Below are 21,896 nucleotides of genomic sequence, written 5' to 3' on the forward strand. Positions count from 1 at the left end.
AGTAAATAAGACTTTTTTTTTTAAATACTTAAAAAAAAAAAAAAAAAAGAAGCTTACCTAAGGCGAGATGAAGTGATTCTAGGAGAACATACATGTAAAAGCATAATGATGGGCAACTGCATTCATTCACCACACAGTTGATGTGTTAGTCTGGAATTACTGCTACCCATATATTGTACCTTGCATTTGTCAGTGTTAAATTTTAACTGCCACTTCTCAACCCATCTGCCTAATTTTTTTAGATCTTGTTGCAAAAGCTTACCTTGATTACTGTCATTAATCACCATGCCAACCTTTGTATCATCTGCAAACTTAGGCATTAAGCCAGATATACCTTCAATGTCATTAATAAATATAGAAAACAAAAACAACAACAGGGCCCAACAGTGAACCCTGGGGAACTGCAGTAATAACATTAGTCCATAGAGCTCCATCCATTAATAACTATTCTCTGTCGTCTCCCACTCAACCATCCTTTATCTATATAAGTAACTAGCCCTTAATGCCACACTGCTCCAATTTGTACAGCAGACTTTTATGTGCAACAGTATCAAAAGCTTTCATGAAATCCAATTGTATGCTAACAAAATTATTTTTTGCCTCCAGTTCTTTGGTTACTGATGGTAACTCATCAGGTTGGTTAGACAAGAAACCCCATAACAAATCCATGATCTGACTGCAATATAATTGCATTCCTGTCCAGATGGTCCTGAAAAAACACTCTGGAACAGAAGTTAAACTAACAGGTCTGTAAGTACACATCACCTTTAGATCTCTCCCCTTTATGAATTAGGATAAATTCCCACATCTCCAATCCTTAGGGACATTCCTAGAAGCTAAAGATGCTCTCATAATTAAAGGGTTTTCTTACTTAATATAATTGGATAGATCACATACCCCAGGTACCTTTTTTATGTTTAGCTTCAATTTCTCTTCCACTTATAGCTCCCTATTAGAGTTTGATATTAGATTTTCTGGCATTCCCTTTCCTAAAGAATTACTGCAGGTTCCTCATATATGAATATAGATACAAAATACCTATTCAGTTTGTCAGAACCTGAGCAGGATCATCAAGTCAAACCATCAAGTGGACCAATTTGATTCAATCCCTTCTTTCTACTCTTTGCCTTAGAATTTTCATAATCTTCTTTAGTTTGCCTAACTTCCTTTGTGATTTGATTGCAGACTGGTTTATATCTACCATAAGCTTTTATATTACCTGATAATTTATCTACATCCCATGCATTTTTCTTCTCTGCTACAAGTCTCATTAGTTCATCTGATATCCATTTAGATTCAAACCTTGAATAGTATTTCTTATTTGGTACGAGAAGCCTAGTAGCATTCCATGGTTACTTTCCTGAATGCTTCCCATTTAGAATTTGCCATTGGTAACATCATCGGTTGTTTCCACTGCATAGAACTTAAAATCTGTCTGAGACCACTGTGGTCTCCCTTACACAAGCAAAAGCCCTTTCCTTTACCCTTCACAGTAAATGTCTTTTAAATAAATCTCAGATCAGTACACTGATCATTGCCACCCAGTGGGTCATTCACCTTCAGATTCTTAATGCACGAAGAATCACTCATGATAATGAGATTAAGAGTATTGCCTTCTCTTGTTGCCTTTCAGACATGCTGCTGTAGAAAATAATCATCAAATAAATCCACTAAAGCCTTGCTAGTGTGTGTGACCAATCCATTTCCAGTCAATATCTGGAAGGTTAAAATCTCCCATCTCCCTTATAAGACATTCTGATTTACTGGCCCACTATATTTCTTATACTACTGTGTTTTATTAGTAGTATATATATAGTAGTATATATACTGTGTAGTATAATACTACACAGTATATATACTACTGTATATATACAGTAGTATATATACTACACAGTATATATACTACTGTATATATACAGTGTTTATACTACTCATGGCCATTAGTCCTATAACACTATCCTGCTTTCAGTTTTGCTTTCCCATTGCTTATGTCACACCATGAGAACATTGCACTGGAAACCCATGTCAACTGGCTGCACTGTCTTAGATTTAGTATGCTTCTTAACTAGTGCTAATATTTTGATTATCATTCTAAAGCATAAGATATTAATGAGATTAGAAACATAAGTAGTAGTAGTAGTAGTGCTTCATTTTGAATTTCATATAGACATATTTCACTTCTGCTGTTGTATAAAGTTGTCATATGAATTTTCCTTTCCCTGTCTGTTATGGCATTCCTGTAATTATCTTTATTTCCTCAAACATGTTGTACAGTGAAACATAGGACATGTTTCCCTACGGTAGTCAAAAGACTTGCAGCCAGTACTGTAGTCGTAAAATTAGCAGAAGATATACTCTATGAATGTTACGAAAAGCAGAGAGTATACTGTGCATATCAGGCTTAGTGATCAAATTCACTTTGGTCGCATAGAATAGAAAACCAGAAGGTATATGCCATTCACCTAAAAAAATCCAGAGGGTACATGGTGTATACCTGCATATACCCTGCTTGCAGCTCTAAATAAAAGTTATGGAGAGGTAGTATTCCTTCAGAAAACTCATTTGGCAAAACGGCAACTGAGTTTTCCCACACCTATTAAGTTAATTATTATTTAATTAAGTTAAACATAACTATTTGGAAAATCACAATAATGCTATTCATTAACAATTTTTTTTTTTTAACAAAATTTATGCGAATTACTTTTCAACAAAAAAAAAAAAAGTATTTCTCAGAAGTACTCTAAGAAATACTTAATTTTTTTTCAAAAGTATTCCTAGTTTTTCCAATTTGGCTGTGAGAACCTGTTATGAAAGAGGAAAAAAATGGTGTACAGTGTTCCTCAGTAGGGGAACAGAAAAGTACACAGAGAAGCTTGAGATATAATAAGCTATCTCAAGTTTAATTATTGTTATGATGCCAAACATAACTTTTCATGCTTGGCATTTTAATAATTCCCCATAACAGTGCTGAGTGAGATAGAATATCCAGACAGGTGAAAAAAGAGCTGAGTTACGATCTTCTCTTTCTGGTGAAGCCTTAGAAAAGCTGTTGATAGCCAAGTCCAACATTGCTATTGTAGTATTAGTAGAGGCATGTGATGAAAGAAAACAAGCATATAAGCTTATGTAGCATCAGCCAAAAAAAATAAATAATAACACATCCATTCTCTTTAAAGGTTTGTTCAGTTTCTCCTTGAATTTATTCCGCAACGACAGATGAAGTTTGATCCAGCAAACCACCAGCTGGCTAAAGGCAAATTTCCACACATCTATTCTCTGGGAGCCTCCGTAGCCAGGTGGGCAGGAGCAGCAGTGCGTAGCACATGCTTCTTGATTATACCTGGGTTCGAGCCCGTGACCACCAAATACGGAGGATGCGGAAAGGTCAGGGAATGACCACCGCATATCCCTGGAGCAATATGGCCTTAGTTGCTAATGCTCCTAAATAACAAACAGCAGCAGCAACACATCTATTCTACAACTCTTTCCTTAATTTGAATTTATATCCCTTCAGGTTCGTAATCTGAGCAAGTAGAAGAATTCCATCAGAATTGAGTGTGCTCAACCCATTCAAGGCCTTATACATCTCACTCAGATCACTTCACAGGTGCCTAGTCTCCAGCCACTGCAATTTGGGGCCTTTCTTGGTAAGAGGATCCCTTTGTTCCCCTCACCAATCTTGTTGCCCCTCTCTGTACTCACTCGAGCAATTCTGCATCAATTGGTAAAGTAAGGCCTCCAGACGTGTATGCAGTATTCTAGGCATGGCCTGACCTTTGACCTGATGTTTAGAGGGCAAAGTCTGCAAGTATTTAAGTATCTTTCTTGAAACAGTCACAATCAGTTGATGTGTGACTGTTGAAAAAATCCAAAGAAAAATCCTAGATAAGCTAATGTTGCTGTACTAGTAAACAGTCCAGGCTGTATTTTAATGTGTGTATGTTTTCATACATACACACATTTAATCACACTAGAAATTTAATTTCTAGTGCAATGTGGATTTTAAAAAACTGCTTTTTTCCAAAAAAATCTCTCCTTGTTTTCACCAAAGAAAATTTCCCAGTTTGCTTCCTCCTGCTTACACTTACACAGTCGCCTGGTTTTCAAAAGTTAGCAGCTTATTTATGCTATATGGTGGAAGTGATGGGGAAAACTAAAATTTTGCTTTGGAGTCCAAGTGTGGTTTTAACCACTTCAGACCTCCATTAAGCAAGATGGCAGTATTTCATTAGTTAGTGAAAATTCATCTGCCACCCATTATTCCCAGTGCCACAGATGCCTGGTGATTCCTCAGTAGGCTGGGTGCCATGTTCAGATTCTTGCTTACATTTTTGGGAGGGGGTTACCACTTTACTGGTTTTAGCCACTTTCTGCTCCACCAGTCTGTGTAATGAGCAGTGTGTTGAAGTTTAGCTGTGTCTTAGCACTCTGCAGTCATAATGGATTCAAAAGTGAAACATGTAGGCACCAATTTTATATGAAGAACAGGTAAAACAGAAGAAATTCTTCAAGTGGTAAGAAATGCATTTGATGATGCTTGTTTAAGAAAAGCTGTTTATTAGTGGATGAAATGTTTCCAAAGTATCTGAGAATCTCAGATCTGTCATCAACTTCAAGTAGTGATGAAATGGTGCTAAATTGTGCAAAAAAAAAAAAAAAAATGTTCTGAGGTCAACTGAGGATCTCCGTTGCATTTTACTATGTGATATTAACCAAATACCTTGCCATGCATTAAATGTCAGCAAAATTTTCGAAGATTGTTGAATGATGAACAAACAGTTGACTGTCAAGAATTGTACAAGGAGCTAAAAAGCTGAGTGGAAATGGACCCTAATTTTGTCAACTACATTGCTACTCATGATGAAACACAAGTGTCTAGCTATGACATGACTCAAAACAAAATTCCAGTCATGCCAGTGGAGGTTGTTTTTCCAAAGGTTTACTCAAATCGTTAATATGAATTCGTTCAGGATGGTCAACCAATTATAAAGAAAAATTTGTTCAGGATGGTCAAGCCTATTATACAGAGGTTCTGATACAATTGAGAGAAAATATTACCAGAAAATGCCACCAGTTATTTAGAAATGGTGGTTACTTTATACATAGCTATGCTCCTGTGCACACTGCATTCCCCATTATTATCCCCATTCTCCAGACCTTGTCCCTTGTGATTTTTTCCCCCAAATTTAAATGAAAATAAATGAATGAACAAAAATTCCACTATCCAACAGAATGCTTCAACAGCCAAGCTCAGCTTTAATTCTGTCTTCAAAAGAGTTTCTTGGCGGGTTATCTATTAAGATTGGACTTTAAATTAATAACACTAGTACTCCATGATAAAACAGATTTATCTAAAAGCATAAGATTCCAGATCTGGTATAGAGTGTATGCTGACTTAATTTAAAGTCATTTCTTAATGGAACTCCACCTGCTTACCTTAAATGGAGCATATAATTTAACACATTTTTTTGCATATTGTAAGCAATTAAATTTTTATTAGAATAGATTTTTTTTTTTTTTTTTTTTTGTTCCAGGTAGCTGCAAGTAATTCCTTAAGACCCAGCAAATGAAACGATAATACCCTTGAAGAAGGCACAGTGTGTATATAGTTCATTGAAACCAAATCAGATATTCAGGTGCAGCATAGCTTTTAGACAAAATACCAGACACTGCTAAGTAGACCATGGAAACTAGAAGTATCTAGCAGAAGATATGTTGTGAGGCACTTCCAGGCATACAAGCATAAGTGCTGAGGATGTGGAGCATATTCTGTGATCAACAGTGCATGAGGCACTACTGCACTTGAGACTGCATGTATATAGGATTCAACTTGTATAGGCTCTCAAGCCATGTACATGATGAAACAGCAGATTCCTAAGGTGCATGATATTCCCCAATGCAAAGGAAGGTATGCATAATGCAGGAGCAACAACAGAAGGTTCACTGTTGCAACAGTCAACACAAGTATGTTTGAATAAACTTGGAGAGAGAGCTAGTGTTGCCTTTATATTCTCTGAATGAAAGGAGGGGTTCTTATTGAAGTGGACTAACGATGATAATTAGTGACCATACCCATACTTTATTGGGAAGATTCTTCCCAATAAAGTATGGGTATGGTTTATATTCTACATACCCATACTGGAAAAGTATGGGTATGTAGAATATATTCTTCCCAATAAATTAAACCCCATTCAAATACATGTTCTCATTTCCTTTTCACAGTGATTCTAATTTGTAAATGTTTTGTGTGGATACCCTGTATAACTTGATAATTAATATGTCAGTCTTCCATATGTAAGAAGCATTTATTTCTATTTACAGGAATCTCTCATTAGGACTAGTATTATAAGCAGTGCAACTCTAATTAGTATTCGAATGGACAAAATGATGCTTGGAGACCAGGCTTGTTAAGCATCAGCCTTAATATAGATATTTATGAACTAACATCAGGGAAGTTGTAAAGGAATGAAATTAAACACTTCACTTGCCTGCTGGCTACCCTAGAATATAACAAAAATTTTAATTTCACTAGTTAAAGTGAGGACCAGTGAGAAGTACTTATTTATGAAGTTGAGTTTCTATATAAACAAATAGTTTGCATCCCCTCCCCAAGAAATGAATATTGCTATGATAAATAAATATAGCTTCTTATAGAGTTAAGTACTTAATGTAAATAAATATAAAAGATTTGTATATGGCCACATTATATTGAAGAAAAAGTTTGAGAAGTGGGGAGGGGACATGAAGCAATGAAATTTTTACATATACCATTCATGTGTCTGAGGTATCCAACTCTGAAAAAGCAGGGTCTGACTCCCTCCAAATATGCTTAACAGGGTAGTCACACAGCAAGAAAATTCACTAGTTTTGTGGAAACCTCATACTTTTACCAGGAGTTGTGCTCTCAAAATTTAAAGAAAGTTGGTTCTCACTGCAGTTCCTCATTAAACTTTATTCATACTATATGGGAAAAACTAAAATTTTGCTTTGGAGTCCAAGTGTGGTTTTAACCATTTCAGACTTCCATTAAGCAAGATGGCAGTATTGCATCAGGTAGTGCAAATTCATTTGCCACCCATTATTCCCAGTGCCACAGATGCCTGGTCATTCCTCAGTATGTTGGGTACCATGCTCAGATTCCTACTTACATTGGCTCACACATATTTTTGGACAGTTTTAGATATTTTTAAAAACTTCCAATAGCACCAACCAGCATTATTCTTCACTACTGGTGGTGATAACAATAAGGCTAGTATTAGGGGGGGAGGGGAGCGTGAAATAGGTGTTAAATTAGAACTACCATTAGAGGCATATGATGCAAGAAAGCAAGCTTATGCAGCATCAGCCAAAAAAAACCCGCTCCCATTTCACCCCTCCATTCATTCCAAATACCTGTCCAGCTCAACCTTAAATTTATTTAGGCTATCAACTTCCACAACAAAAGACGGAAGTCTGTTCCACCTATCAAGTAACCGCTGGCTAAAGGCAAACTTCCGCACATCTACCCTATAACCGTCTTTCCTCAATTTGAATTTATGCCTTCTCAGGCGATTAATTCTGAGCAAGAGGAAGAATCTCATCAGCATTGAGCATGCACAAACCATTCAAAGCTTTATACACCTCAATCAGATCACCTTGCAGGTGCCTAGTCTCCAGACACTGTAATTTGCAAAACTTAAGCCTTTCTTCTGTTCACCAATCTTGTTGCCCTTCTCTGTACTCGTTCCAACAGCTCTACCTCCTCCTTAAAATGAGGCCTCCAGACTTGTATACAGTACCTAAGGTGTGGCCTAACCATTGCCTTATACAAGGGGATAATAACCTCCTTATGGTAGTTACCCTGTTAGAAAAATTCCTGTATATCATTGACAAGACACCATGAGCCACTCTTGCAGACCGTCTACACTGCTCAGAAAACTTCATATTTGCCTGCACAGGTCCTTTTCATTCACTACCACTGTCAGTGTAGTACCACAGGTGTTGATATGTTACTCTGGGGTTACTGCTTCCCATACGTAGTACTTTATATTCGTCAATGTTAAACTTCATTTGCCACCTCTCAGCCCATCTGCTCAACTTTTCTAAATCCTGTTGCAGGAGCGCACTGTCATTAGTGTTCTTAACAACCCTGCCAACCTTCGTATCGTCTGCAAACTTGGACATTAAGCCTGATATACCATCATCAATAAATACAGAAAACAACAATGGGCCCAACACTGAACCCTGAGGGACTCCACTAATAACATTAGTCCACGAAGAGCAGTGTCCATTGATTACCACTCTGTCTTCTTCCACTCAACCATCCCTTTATCCATAGCAGCAATTTGCCTGCAATGCCACACTGCTCCAATTTGTGCAGAAGTCTTCCATGTTCAACAGTATCAAAAGACTTTCTAAGATCCAATTATATGATATCAAAGTTATTCCCTGCATCCAGTTCCTTTGTGATAACATCATAGTATCTAATCAGATTGGTCAGACAAGACTTCCCCTTAACAAAACCATGCTGTGTCCGAGCTATAACCGAAGTCTTGTCTAGATGATCCTGCAGTGCTTCTTTAACTAGTGCCTCCATTAATTTCCCTGAGACAGAAGTTAAACTAACAGATCTATAATTACTTGTGTTGCCCTTTGATCCTCCTTTGTGAATTGGGGTCACATTTGAAAATCTCCAGTCCATGGGTACCTCCCTGAGTCCAAGGAAGCTCTCATAATTATAGCTATGGGTTTACTTACTTCCTTTGCTACCTCCTTTAATATAACTGGATAGATCCCATCCACCCCGGGTGCCTTTTTTATATTTATCTTCAACAATTTCTCCTCCACTTTCCTCAGTTATTACAAAAGCATCTAGCTCACTTCCAGAGTTTAATTCACCTCTGGCAATCCCTCCCTGAATAACTACTCATGTGTGAATGTAGATGCAAAATACTCATTTAGTTTGTTAGCCACCTGAGCAGGATCATCAACAGTTGAACCCTCAATATCCAGTGGACCAATCTGATTCATCCTTTTCTTTCTAGAGTTTACATAGGTAAAGAACTCTTTGCTGTTTTTCTTTGCATCCTTTGCCAAAGATTTCTCATAATCTGCCTTTGCCTGCCTAACCTCCTTTGTGACTTCGGTACAGACCAGCTTATGTCTATCATAGGCTTCTGTGTCACCTGTTATTTTATATGTATCCCATGCATTTTTCTTCTCTGCCACGTCTCATTAATTCATCTGACATCCATTTAGGCCTAAACCTTGAACAATATTTCTTAGTTGGTATGTAAAGCCTAGTAGCTTCCAAGATAAATTCTTTGAATGCCTCTCATTTTGAATTTGCTGTTGGTAACATCTTCAGTTGGTCACACCATATAAAATTTAAATTCTATCTCAGACCACCATAGTTGTCTTTATGAAAGAAAAAAACTCTTCTCTTTACCCCTGATGGTAGTTACCTCTTTGAGTAAATCCCACTTCAGCACACTGTGATCACTGCCACTTAGTGGTTCCTTTATCTGGAGATTCTTAATGCATGAAGAATCACTACTGATAATCAGATCAAGAGTATTACTCCCTCTAGTTGCCTCCCTGACATGCTGATGTAGAAAACAATCATCCAATAAATCCACAAAAGCCTTGCTGGTGTGTGAGTGACCAACCCACAAATTCCAGTCCATATCCGGGAAATTAAATCAGAGTCTCCGGGATATTCTGATTTACTGGCCCACTCTATTTCCCTGTACTGTTTTTTCTTATACTCCGTCAGAGTCATTAGGCCTATAACACCCTCCTACTCTCAATTTTGATCTCCCAGTGATTATGTCACACCAAACTGACTCGACACTGCACTGCCCGATGATGTCGACTGGCTGCATTTCCTTGGATTTTTTGTTTCTTAACTAATAGCATAACCCCCCTCTTCCCTTCCTATCCTGTCTATCCATCCTGTACACATTGTACTCCCCAAATTCCAGTTCTGCATTCCTTATATCTGTGTGACACCACATCTCTGATATGCCAATAATATCTGCCTTTGATGTTTTGACCAACACCTCAAATTCATTTACCAAACTCCTAGCATTGGTGTATATACAAGTATACCTGTTCCTATTCTTAGCTACCCTAACACAACCCATATGTTTACTTGTACCACAATGACTCCCAGCAGTCTCTGAAATACCCTGAATCAGAGACTGCCGGGAGTCATTGTGGTACAAGCAGTCTCTGAAATACCCTGAATCTTGTTTTCCAGGCTGCTGCTCATTCCAATAGAAGCAGTGCAAGAATCAGTTTCACCTCTGCCAGTGGCTACTGTTAATCTATTAGTCCTTGTATCCCCCAAAGCTAACAGTTTTCCGACCCACCTAAAACTGCCTCAATAGCATCAGCAAATATTCTTGCACCTTTTCTATGTATCCCATCCCTGTAGAAGTGGTTTCTCCTGTTAACAAGTACAGACGAGGTTAAAAAAAAAAATTCTACCCCTTGAGCCTTGCACAATCTTTCCAGGGCTGAACTGATCAACAAGGCTCTCATCATATACTCCCTCCTATCATGTCTGGGTAGAATTGCAGACACTTTCAAATTCAACCCTAAATCACAGCTTTTTTTCAACAGTGACCTGTACTTGTTAAGTAATTCTACTGGTCTCCTGCTCTTAATATCATTAGTGCCAACATGTACAACAATATCCTCTTTTGTGCTCTTAAAAGATTATATCTGCTCTACAACATTATCAACCTTTGCCCCTGGCAGACATACCCTGGTCCTGTTCCACCTATCCTTTTTTACACAATGTTTCCCTGACAATAGAATTACTGACAACTACTAGCTCCTGTGGGACCAGCGCATTCTGCGTTGGGGGTTGCTGCTGTGTTGCATGATGATCAAGTGCAAGCTCTGGCATTGATGTAGGCAGCTGATAGCTTGATGGGCCCCCCAAAACTTAGATCCTTCGAGGGCATTCACCCTGGCCTTCATGCTCTCATATAGGCCCATAACAATGCTGAGTTGTCGCCCGATTTCTTCAGGCTCCTTACATTGTGCACTCACAAAGACATTGCCCTTGGCAATATCATGTCCCGTGCCTGATTGCTCCACAAACATCAAACAAGCAGTGCATTTTAAAAAGCTGTGATTCAGAGGGCAAATGCCCCATTCAGTTCTCCCCTGAACCACAGCACTCCCAGATTTCGATTCAATTTCAATACAAAATTATAACCCTAAACTTATATACCAATTCAGTTATAACACTATATATATATTTTTTCATTATCGAGTATTATCTCCGAGTTTCGTTATCAAATTGTTTTAATTTATAATGTTACGTTTGTAAAATCTAAGTCGTTATATGTATTTAGTTAAAAAAGTACAATTTAATTGACAATGAAGTTTAACAAGATCAATAAATTTTGCAGATTAATTGATAAATATTATATACTATACTAAGCTAACGCTATCTAGTATGGGATATAACGTTGTATTGTATAACAATGATGGCAAGTTACGAACGGTTAATCTACCGACGCTAAGTATTAATTAACTTTCAAAATCTCGCTATCTAAATTTAGAATAAACCAAGGATTTTGACTAGGTCTGTAAGCTACTTATAGAAAATAATTTAATATAACAATTAAGTCAATAAAGCGGCTAAATATAACAAACTACTGCAAAAACCTTGGGAGGTGCAATATGGCCACAGAAGCCGATGCGCCAACAACTACCAAATCAAAAAAAAAATATATAATAAATAACTAAAACTTTCTGTTCGCCAAAGCTGCAAAACTTTTAAAACACGTGGATTGGATACCCTTACCAATACTAAGTAATAAACTACAAAATCTCTATCGAAGTTAAAAAAATTAACTAGGAAGTAACTAAGAATATTAAGCTACTCTAGAAAATAAGTTAATATGCCAATTTAAGTTAAAAAACAGAAGAAATTTAAAAAAAAACTTCGCCTGCACAAGGCTACTCTCGTTCTCAAAAACTAATTATGTTGCTTAGCCCAGTGGGCTACAATAATTTTACTAAGAAGAGAAAATAATTTTATAGTGTGAAACAAGAGTGCAGGTTTACTTTTATAATGTATTCATTTATTTTTCTCATTCATGTTATTTATGAATTTAATTTTGCTTTATGTATAACGCTGACTTGCATAGATTTTGATGTTTCCAAAATTCATGGCGTTTATGGTGTATTTTTAGTGCTAATTCTGAAAAGCCAGACCAATTTTACCTATCAAATACATGTTTTTTGCAAACAGTAAGAACTATTTTCTTGGACACATTCCATGCATATACTTCACAATGCATATATTTCACAAAGGAAGTATACACAATGTGTCTTCTTCCTTTGTGATCAACATGTGTAGATGATCCCAGGTGTGTTTAGGTAACCAAGATAAAAGTTGTCCCCCCCATACATGTGTGAAGGGGTTGCATTTGTGGAAATATTATAAAAAGGAATCCATAAAACTTGCCATTCCCATGATGTACAGGGAATCTCTGAATCGTATAAATGACTGCTACTTTTGTTCCATAGGTGTAGCAGGTTATAACATGAAGAAAAGCTCTGCAAATCCTTTAGTTAGATTTAAATCTCTCACAAGATTGTCAAGTTTACTTGACAATCTTGTCAGAGATTTAAATCTAACTAAAGGATTTGCAGAGTTTTTAGGGTCAAGACTGAAATCCAAGAATCTGCTGATTCCAGGAAGTCTTTCATGGTACAGACATTGTGAAAAATGAATTGGTTCCCCTGTTTCTTTTCCAAAGAAGGTGCAGCTGATCTATTGCAATGACATTCCTGCAGTTATGGACTTTTTTTTTTTGGAATTTTTTACCAACCAACAGAATGGGATGTTGTTTGTTTGTTATTTGGTTTTTAGGAGCATTAGCAACTAAGGCCATATTGCTCCGGGATATGCGGTGGTCATTCCCTGACCTTTCCGCATCCTCCGTATTTTGGTGGTGACGGGCTCGAACCCCGGTCTAATCAAGAAGCATGTGCTATGCACTGCTGCTCCTTCCCACCTGGCTACGGAGGCGCCTAACAGAATGGGAGCTATTTGACTCATCAAAGGAATGCTTCAAAGAAGTTCTCCTTCATAATGGAATCGAGTATGCTCAGCACAATTAGAATAAGACTACAAAAATGTTAAGCTTCTTTTTGAAAATCAGTACAAAAATCATGGTTGGCCGTGGAGATTATAAAATTACTCGTCTGCTACCCAGCCAACAACTTGGTTACACAAAAACACCTTGCTTTCTGTGTGAGTAGCATAATTGAGCAAGAAAAGAAAGTGTGGTCACCAAGTGTTATTTGAACTTGGTGTCAGTCTCTGACACCGGGTTTAAATAACATTCAAGACAAGCCACTAGTAGATGTAAACAAAGTATGTACTGTTACCTCATCAGCACATAAAGCTAGGTTTAATTAAATGGTTATTCCAAGCCAGAATAAAGAAGGAAATTGTTTTTAAGTACGTTTGTACCAAATTCCTATTGCTTACGTATGGAAAAAAATCATGGCAAGAATTGTTGGACCCTGAATCAAGGTCTTTGATTTTTTTTTTGAATTATAGTTATTAAGTCAAGCTTCCACTATGAAAATAACTCCACATAGGAAATGCACTATATTTTTTGACAAAATTCATGTACTTTTTTTTGTGTTGTTTACTTAGTTCTATGTACATAATTGATAGTAATGAAATTTTAGTATCATTTTTATCAGTATTTTGAGTGACAATATACAGAAATTTGTTTTAGAAAGTTTTTTTTTTTTTGCCTATTTTCTATATTTTATTCAAATGTTTAAGCTTTAAAAGTAGTTAATCATCATCCTTTGCCAATTTTTTTTGTTTTAATTTTATCCTCAATGTAGACAAATGTTTAGTTTTTACTAGAAATACAGATATCTACAAAAGCATTAATTAGTTATACATATACAGGGAAACCTTGGTAATTTGCCCACATTTAGGACTGATGAAAACTGGTTACACTTTAGGTAGGTGATCACCTTATAGAAAAATTACATTACTGTATTTTAATTATTTTAATGCCTTTTTTCAGTACTTTCAAAGTGAAACAATATTGAATTCATTTGAAAGGACTACAGAAACTTATTTACAATAGAAGACAAATTTTCTACAATTAGCCATTTGGCTGTTGTTAATGTTAAACTGCAGTAATTTATCCTGTTGTATAAACCTCACTGTTATCTTTGTTATATTGTATTAAATGTTTCCCTGAAATGACTGAAGTAGCTAATCTTTTTAGTTTCCAAATTTGACCTATAGTGAGGCTTAGACCTAGTTGTGTTTTTTTTTTTTTTTTTTTTTTAATTAAGTGGTAACATGACTCTGTTATATAGTCATTTCCATTTTTCTACACTCACTAGGCTTTTGTTAAAAAATTAGTACAGGAAAATAAAAGGTAGGTGTATTCAGATGAGAATTTCCTTATTAAATATCGAGTGATGAAGGATATAATTAAATTGTATTGTTATTTGAGATAAACGCACACTTAACATCTGGAATGGCCAACATCCAGATCATGCAAAAATGATATATATATATATATATATATATATATATATAGCATTGTTCATAAAAAGTGAAATTAGTTAAACCTTATGTACAGTATCGTTTCACCTTGGTGAAATTGACATTGTAAATACAATAAGTATGCAAATCAGATGTTGCTCCCTGTGTAAGGGCCATAAAGACAAATGATCACACAGGAATTGGAAATTGTACATTGATGTTGCCATATTCCCAGAACAACAGCATTTATTTAGTTGTATTTTGAGAATATCACATCATTGAAGTGTCAAAATAAGAGGATATGACTTGGATACTGTGGTGAGCAGAAAATCCTAATGTTTTCTCACTCACCACAGTTAGTCCATTCTAATTATTGCAGCTTAAGCCTAGAAGTTCTCATGGAAAGTTACTTAAACTATATAATAATTTCCAAAGTGAAGTTGAAGTATTGCCAAGGAATATAAGATTGATAATCTGGTTAAATTGGAATCTTTCATGGAGCTTATCTGTTTTGAATTGTTTATTGGTTTCTTACCAATAAATAGTTTAATTTTTCCAAAAATAGAATTTGTTGAGTTATTATATTAATAGTTTGATAGGGGAAAGGCTTTGATCAGTAGTACAACAAAGAATAGGCTGCTGCCTGAGCAGTTTTTCAACAGCCTCTTCGGTATACACTTTCATTCCTGTATACAAATATACTGTAGTATATGGCACTACATATAAAGTGAGTACCTCAACAGGATTAAGGTCATTCACTTGTAACCTTTGGCTGTCAGGTAATCTGAAGAATATTGTCTATGTTTTACTTATTTTATTGATAACAGCATATGATACAAAGAGCTTAGAAAACACAGGATAAAAAAATTAAATATAATAAACAGGCATAAATTATAAAAAATATATATATACAATAACATAACTTAAAAGCACAGCATCAGAGAGTCCTGGGAATGAAGGTTCTTCTGGCAGCATTTCTGAGTTGTCTCAAATCCTGAAGGAAGTTAGTGCACTCCTGGAACATATCCAACTCATTCTGTTAATGATTCTGTTCTTTTCCAGATTGGTTTAGAAAGTATGATTCTTTGTGAAATTAAAGTATAAGTTCAGGTGAGGTGTGGTTTCCTGCCAGTATTTGGGTAAGAAATTTTTTTATCAATCTTGTTTCTGTGACTAATCAGGTTGAAGATCAAAGCAGTCTAGTAGTGAGTTGTAGTACTTACTCCTGGAAAACTCCAAGTTTCTGTTGGAGAACATACATAGTGTATGTTATCCAACAGAAAACAAAGGGTTTCTGCATGGCTTCAATCTGCTTAGTTAATGGATGACTTCCAAATGGGCAGTATCAGCATCTTGAAAATCATGGTGGTAAATTTTTTATTATGGTACATATACGTTTCTTTCTGCGAATTCCATTTGCCTACTGATTTTTCTAACAAGCATGTTGATATGCTTATTGAATGTACAGTTCCTGCTGAATTTTACTCCCAGGTTTGTTACAGCTTTAGATTTTCTAACTATGGAGTCTGTTATCACATAGTCATATTGGTAGATTGCTGTCTTCTGGTATAGTTGTACATTTAGCATATCAATATTAAGAGCAATGGCTGCTGCCCAGATTAAATTCATTTACAAATAGCTAAAGGTTATCAACATCTTGTTTATTTAGTCTAATGACTGAATAATTTCACATCATCTGTGTGAGTTAACAAGAACAAGGGCCCTAATGCAGATCCTTGTAGAACTTCCCCTCATTAATGTAAATATTGGGTACTACCTTGTTATATAATACTAAGGCAATCTATTACCTACCCATGCAAGGGCTATACGATACCATACTGGCAAAGCTTGTTTTAGAAGATCATGGAATACTGGATCAAAGGCCTTTGATAAGTTTGTACATCCCGGATCAATAGTTTCTGCCAAAGGACTGAGATTTGTCACAACTGACCATCTCCTAACAAATCCATGTTGCTGTTCTGCAATGAACTTTCAAACTATTGAGAAAAGTATTTACATATTATTTTGACAAATACTTTTCTCAATGGTTTGAAAGTTCATTGCAGAATTAAGGATTGATGTTAGTCAATAGTTACTGGTAAACTACTGTGAGCATTATTTTATTTATTTATTTTTTTGTCTTGCTTAAGGGATCTCCTGATTGGGCATGCCTTTCACATCTTCGAGATTACTTGTATAAAGAATGGCGACAGTTTACCTATTCTTACTGTATGAATAATCAGGAACCTAGAAATTGTACCTGATATAGCATCTATCCTGAAATAGTGATATATGACAGAGATCTTCTTAGGGATCCTGAAGTATTTACATTTTCAGGATATATGTGGTTTTTTTTTCATAGTTTGGTGCAAGTCTATCTTAAAGACAAAGATGTGCATATTTTGAATTTCATGAAATTTCAAAAATTCACTTTATTCCAAAAGTGACTGAGTATGAGATCATCGTTCATTAGACATAAAAATTAATTTTATGTTTATACTCCAGGACAACTACAGTCATTCACAAGATACAGAGAATACAAGAAATAGCACCTGTATTTAGTAGTCACAGGCTTTGAGCCCCAGTCACTCAAAGGACATGTACTTATGCACCCTTGTGCCTGACCACTCAGCTATGGTGGCTGTAGCCAAGCAGTCAGGTGCAAGGCATGCCAGTGCAGTTATCACAGATATTGGTAGGAGATTCATGCCCAACAGTTTCTAGAATGTAATGAAAATTGTTACAACAAACAGAAAATGTCCAGCAATCAATAGCCGTGTGGTTGGCAGTGCCAACCACAAGCATGTTCAACTGGTTCTGTCAAACAGGTGACCCACGCTCAAATGGTCAAAATAATATTGATTAATGTATTAAATATTATTCCAATATAAAATTTAATTATTTCTTAGTTATTATGAAAAATTAAAAAAATCACTTTCTTGAACAGGGGCCGGCTCCTGTGGTTCGAGATTATCCATCTCCATTGTGATGTTTGTTATTTGGTTTTTAGGAGTATTAGCAACTAAGGCCATATTGCTCTGGGGATATGTGGTGGTCATTCCCTGACCTTTCCGTATTTGGTGGTGATGGGCTCAAACCCCGGTTTAATCAAGAAGCGTGTACTACTCTCCATTGTGAAAATAATTTTACAGTCTAACAGGCAAGATAGTCATAAAACAATAGTACAGTATAATAATGGTGTTCAAAGGGATATATCAGAACACAGTGCATCAGACCTTGTCACTAACGTGATACAGCAGCTATAATGGACAAGAGAACAGCAACACTAAAATATCTGAGGAATATAAAAGGTTACTTACCTCAACAAATGCCAGTTACAGTTGTATCATGATCATGACAATACCAGTGTATGATGGTAGTAGTATGAATCAGTGGTGTCAACACTGGAGGTTGGTGTGGGGAGTAGTTTTGTGGCATGCATTAGATCTCCTGATCAATGGCCAAATATGCAGCTTATTTGAATGCTATTGCTAGGCAGATGTATACCTTCATGCTACTGTGCCTTGTCACAGATTGTAAATGATTGCAGAATTTGATGTCCTAGAAACATTCCCAAATAATCTATGCACTAGATCTCAACCTGATTAAATATCTTTATTGTATGCAAAGGTGAAGTACCAATCACACAAATAGTGCCCTCAGGCACTGTTGCTATGAATGGTAATCATTCCACTTCATCTGTTGGATGAAGTGGAACAAGCTGTTTGTGGCAGGATGTGATAATCTGTGTGCTCTAGCATTCCTCTTGAATGTTTTTGTCATCTTGTAAAGTTGACCATAGTAATTGGAGGCTGTTCTAAGAGAATAAAACAAGTGCTTCGTGGTGTTAAGTTAGTATATCTAATAAACTGGCCATCCAGTTTATTTATATATACATTTAAATTTTCATCGCCTTATATCTTAATAATTATGCTGGGATTGGCTGAAGATTGTGGTGTTTACAGGATGATTAGCAAACATTCCTAATAATAACTGAGAAAACTTAATGCAGTAGTGGTGGCATCCCTATTTGTAGCAAAAAGGGTGGTGGAACACCTGGCTTTTTTAATATTTGCAGTTATGGTATAGAACTTTGTTTTAAAAAAATATTAGACAAAATAAAGGTGTCGGTCTCTTAGTCTGTCTCATTTTACAATTAAAATGACCATTAATTGTTGAGATAAATATGTCCAACTTTTATGCCATTTCCTGAATATATATAATAAACATTAAAAATACTCTATAGGTTTGTTTAGAATATCTCCAGCAGAAAATAAGATATCTGCATAGGAAATGAGCTGTCAATTGAATGCCAGAGATATCTGGGATCTTATCCTGTGTTTACATTGTGTGCATGCATGCTTGCAAGCATCCAAGTTGATCACAATTGCTTCCAGTTGTCTTATTTCAATCCAATTTAATGTAACATATTAAAATTCACTTTGTTACATTACAGTACATGATTTAGTTGACAAACATTCTATTATCTGTAAAACACATAATTATTAATCATTTTTAACACTCTCTCTTTTGAATTTGTTTCTTGTAAACCAGGAATGATACAACAAAAGTTGGGACTCTTATTTCAATTTAAAATGTATCCAGTCTTATCATAAATATAACTACAGAAGCTCAACATCTTGATAAGCATCAATACATCCTGTATAAATATCTACTGAAATTTATATTTTTGAAAGAGGAGGGTTATAAAAATTAAACCATATTTTTATTTATTATTCACCCAAACACAGTAATGCAAATTCTAATACAGGTTAGCATGTATTTTATCTGTAAAAGTTGCATTTCATGGGCCACTTTATTCTTAAAGAAGTTTTCACTTGGTGAAAACTTCTTTAAGAATAAAGCTCTCCATTTTCTATGGGATTTGAGCTCAGTTTTTTGGGCAATTGCAGTTCATTGACAATCTTGCTACTGTTGTTAAGTAAATTATGTAGGCAGCTAGATGGTGCTGGAAATCAAATGCTTCATAACTTAGGGTTACGATCTTCTGCACTCATAAAAAGAGGACATTTACATGTTTTGGGGCGAATAAAAGAGAACAAAAAGTTCATCTTGGATTAAAAAAAGAGGACAAATATATTATGCAAATAATAAAATAAAGACAGTGTAAACCACATTTACTGATGTTTAGGATTGGTACAGTCATATTTGTCTTGAGAAATTATTTCTTTCAGTAGCTCTGGATTGCCTCTCAAATATGTGCAAAAATCAATGCATGACATATGTTTGAAATTGTACTGCAAAAACAAAATGCCTTTTACAGAATTGACATTTAACCTATTCCTTTCTTTCGTCCACTGACTTTGCATTAAAGAGAATACTCTCTCTCTATACATTTGCATTGTGAGGAGGAATTGCAAAGAATAACTGGGCAATTTTCAACAATTCTGAATGAAATTCAATATTTTTTCAATTATTAAAATATTTGGCCCACTTTTCATGTATAAGCATGTTTTTAAAGTCTTTATTATTCATTTGACCCTCAAAAAATTTCGTCAAAACACTTAATATCAATTGTTACCCCTTTGTCAATCAAGTAGGAAATAGAACATTCTACATCGTTCCAGCTTGGTACTGCATCCATTTTCATCCACATAAAACAGGAAATGGATTCCATATGGTGAAGCCACTTATCTAAATATTCCATGCAATTCTATACAGATTTTTTGTATCACTAGAAAATTTTTCACATTCAAGTACAAGTCCTTCATGTTTTTTGTATAGCATATCCTTTACTCTGAATGGCATGAAGTTGTGATCCATCCGTTTCGAGATAATTTCTTTCACTGAGACTTAGACATCTAGCACTTCTGCAGCTGAGTTACTTTCCCTTTCAATTTGTTGTATGTGTGTATGGAATACACTCATAATGATTGCATGAACCAAAGATGAATCTCACTAAATCCATTTTCAAAGAACCTTTTATAATTATGGGAGGTTTTTCTTGGGACAGAAAATAAGCCTGTAAAGCTGGAAACATATCTATGAGCCTTGTGATGCTTGGAAATAATGAATGCCATCTCGTCTTGCTGTGAGAAAGGAGCTGTCTATATCCAATCTCAGACTCACAGTATTCCTTAAGCTCTTCAGTCCGGACTGTATAATTAGGAAAATCCTGGTAAATTTTAAAAACAGTGTTCTCTACATCAACTTCCCAAAGTTTTGCAGCATTTAGACAATTGTTCAAAATATGTGCAGGGCAGCCCTCTCCAATCAAATTCTTGTTATGCAACAATTTCTTTAATTTTGCAAAGACATTATTCCCTTCTTTATTTCGCGTCAGTTCTCCAAACGTCAATTGTCCCCAGTGAATGCAATACATTTTTCACACAAACCATTTCTTTCAAGAGGTTCTTTAACATACGTAGAAATGGTATCTGCAGTCTTGTTAGGCATATTTTGTTTGTAACCCTCCTTCATTTACATCAAAATACTGAATAATTAATGGGAAGATTTTTTCAGAACCATGATTACTTCCATCAGTTGAGACTCCACAGAATGCAATTTTATTTTCTTTTAAAGTTTTTACAGTAACATTAAGAGAATGATTTGCAAGTACAAAGTTAAAATGGCTTCTGTCTTGGTTCTAGCGCAGGAAAATCTTTTTGCTATCTCAGAATCAAAAAAATACATTTTTTAACATGACAGTTGTGCAATCCATTTATTTGTAACTACTATGATGTTTAACAGTGTGAAAAGCAAAGGTACCCCTGCAGCAGCCAGATCATATTCTATTTTACTGACAGCTTTGTCAAAAAAAAATCTGTAACCTTTCTCGAAGAGGCCTCGCCTTGAACTGCTTTCTTGTGCTTCTCAGTTTCAATGTGACGCTTCAAATCACCAACCCCTTTATTGGCTACTGAAACATATCCCCATTCTGCAAACTTTACATTCAGCTTCCCATTCCTCTCGGCCATATACAAAACATGGAACTTTGTTTTTCATCTCTTCTGTAAACATGCACTTCCTTTTAGGCATTTTAGGGAAAGTACAGTCTTTATAATATTAATTTTTATAATTGAAATAATAATAAATATTTTTATTGTAAGTAGTGAAGCATAAACTTTATTGAGGCTAGGTTATGTTTTACATTCACAACTAAACTAACCTAATTGCAGAAAAGTACCTACAGGTATAAAGATGGATAATAAATATTTTTGTGATTAAAGTGAAAAACAGTATTTTTAAAAAAGGCAAACTTTGGTATTAAATAAACTAGTGTCTGCCTCTTGACTGGATCGTTGATAAGTATATCAAATTTAGTGGACAGTACGCAACTTTCGATCAATTTGGTGTGCACACATCTCAAATCTACGTTTTCATAAGCTGCAATCAATTTCTA

The 21,896-nt window shown here is 35.5% G+C and overlaps 1 protein-coding gene across 3 annotated transcripts in view; it reads left to right on the top strand.

The window, feature by feature from the left end:
- Eaf6 (chromatin modification-related protein EAF6/MEAF6) overlaps window positions 1–21,896 on the top strand; it is a 425,780-nt gene that overhangs the window by 394,170 nt on the left and 9,714 nt on the right. For 2 of the 3 annotated variants that reach the window (XM_090380123.1, XM_090380120.1), the window contains one exon: window positions 13,940–13,995. The exons of the other annotated variant lie outside the window; for it this stretch is intronic. In XM_090380123.1, the coding sequence (XP_090236249.1) occupies window positions 13,940–13,953 (14 nt within the window). In that variant the 3' untranslated portion in view covers window positions 13,954–13,995. The remainder of the gene's footprint in view (window positions 1–13,939; window positions 13,996–21,896) is intronic. 3 annotated transcript variants of the gene reach the window in all.

This window comes from Mastigoproctus giganteus, chromosome 8 (genome assembly GCF_048544385.1).
Source record: "Mastigoproctus giganteus isolate SK-2022 chromosome 8, ASM4854438v1, whole genome shotgun sequence".
Classification (NCBI taxonomy): Eukaryota; Metazoa; Arthropoda; class Arachnida; order Uropygi; family Thelyphonidae; genus Mastigoproctus; species Mastigoproctus giganteus.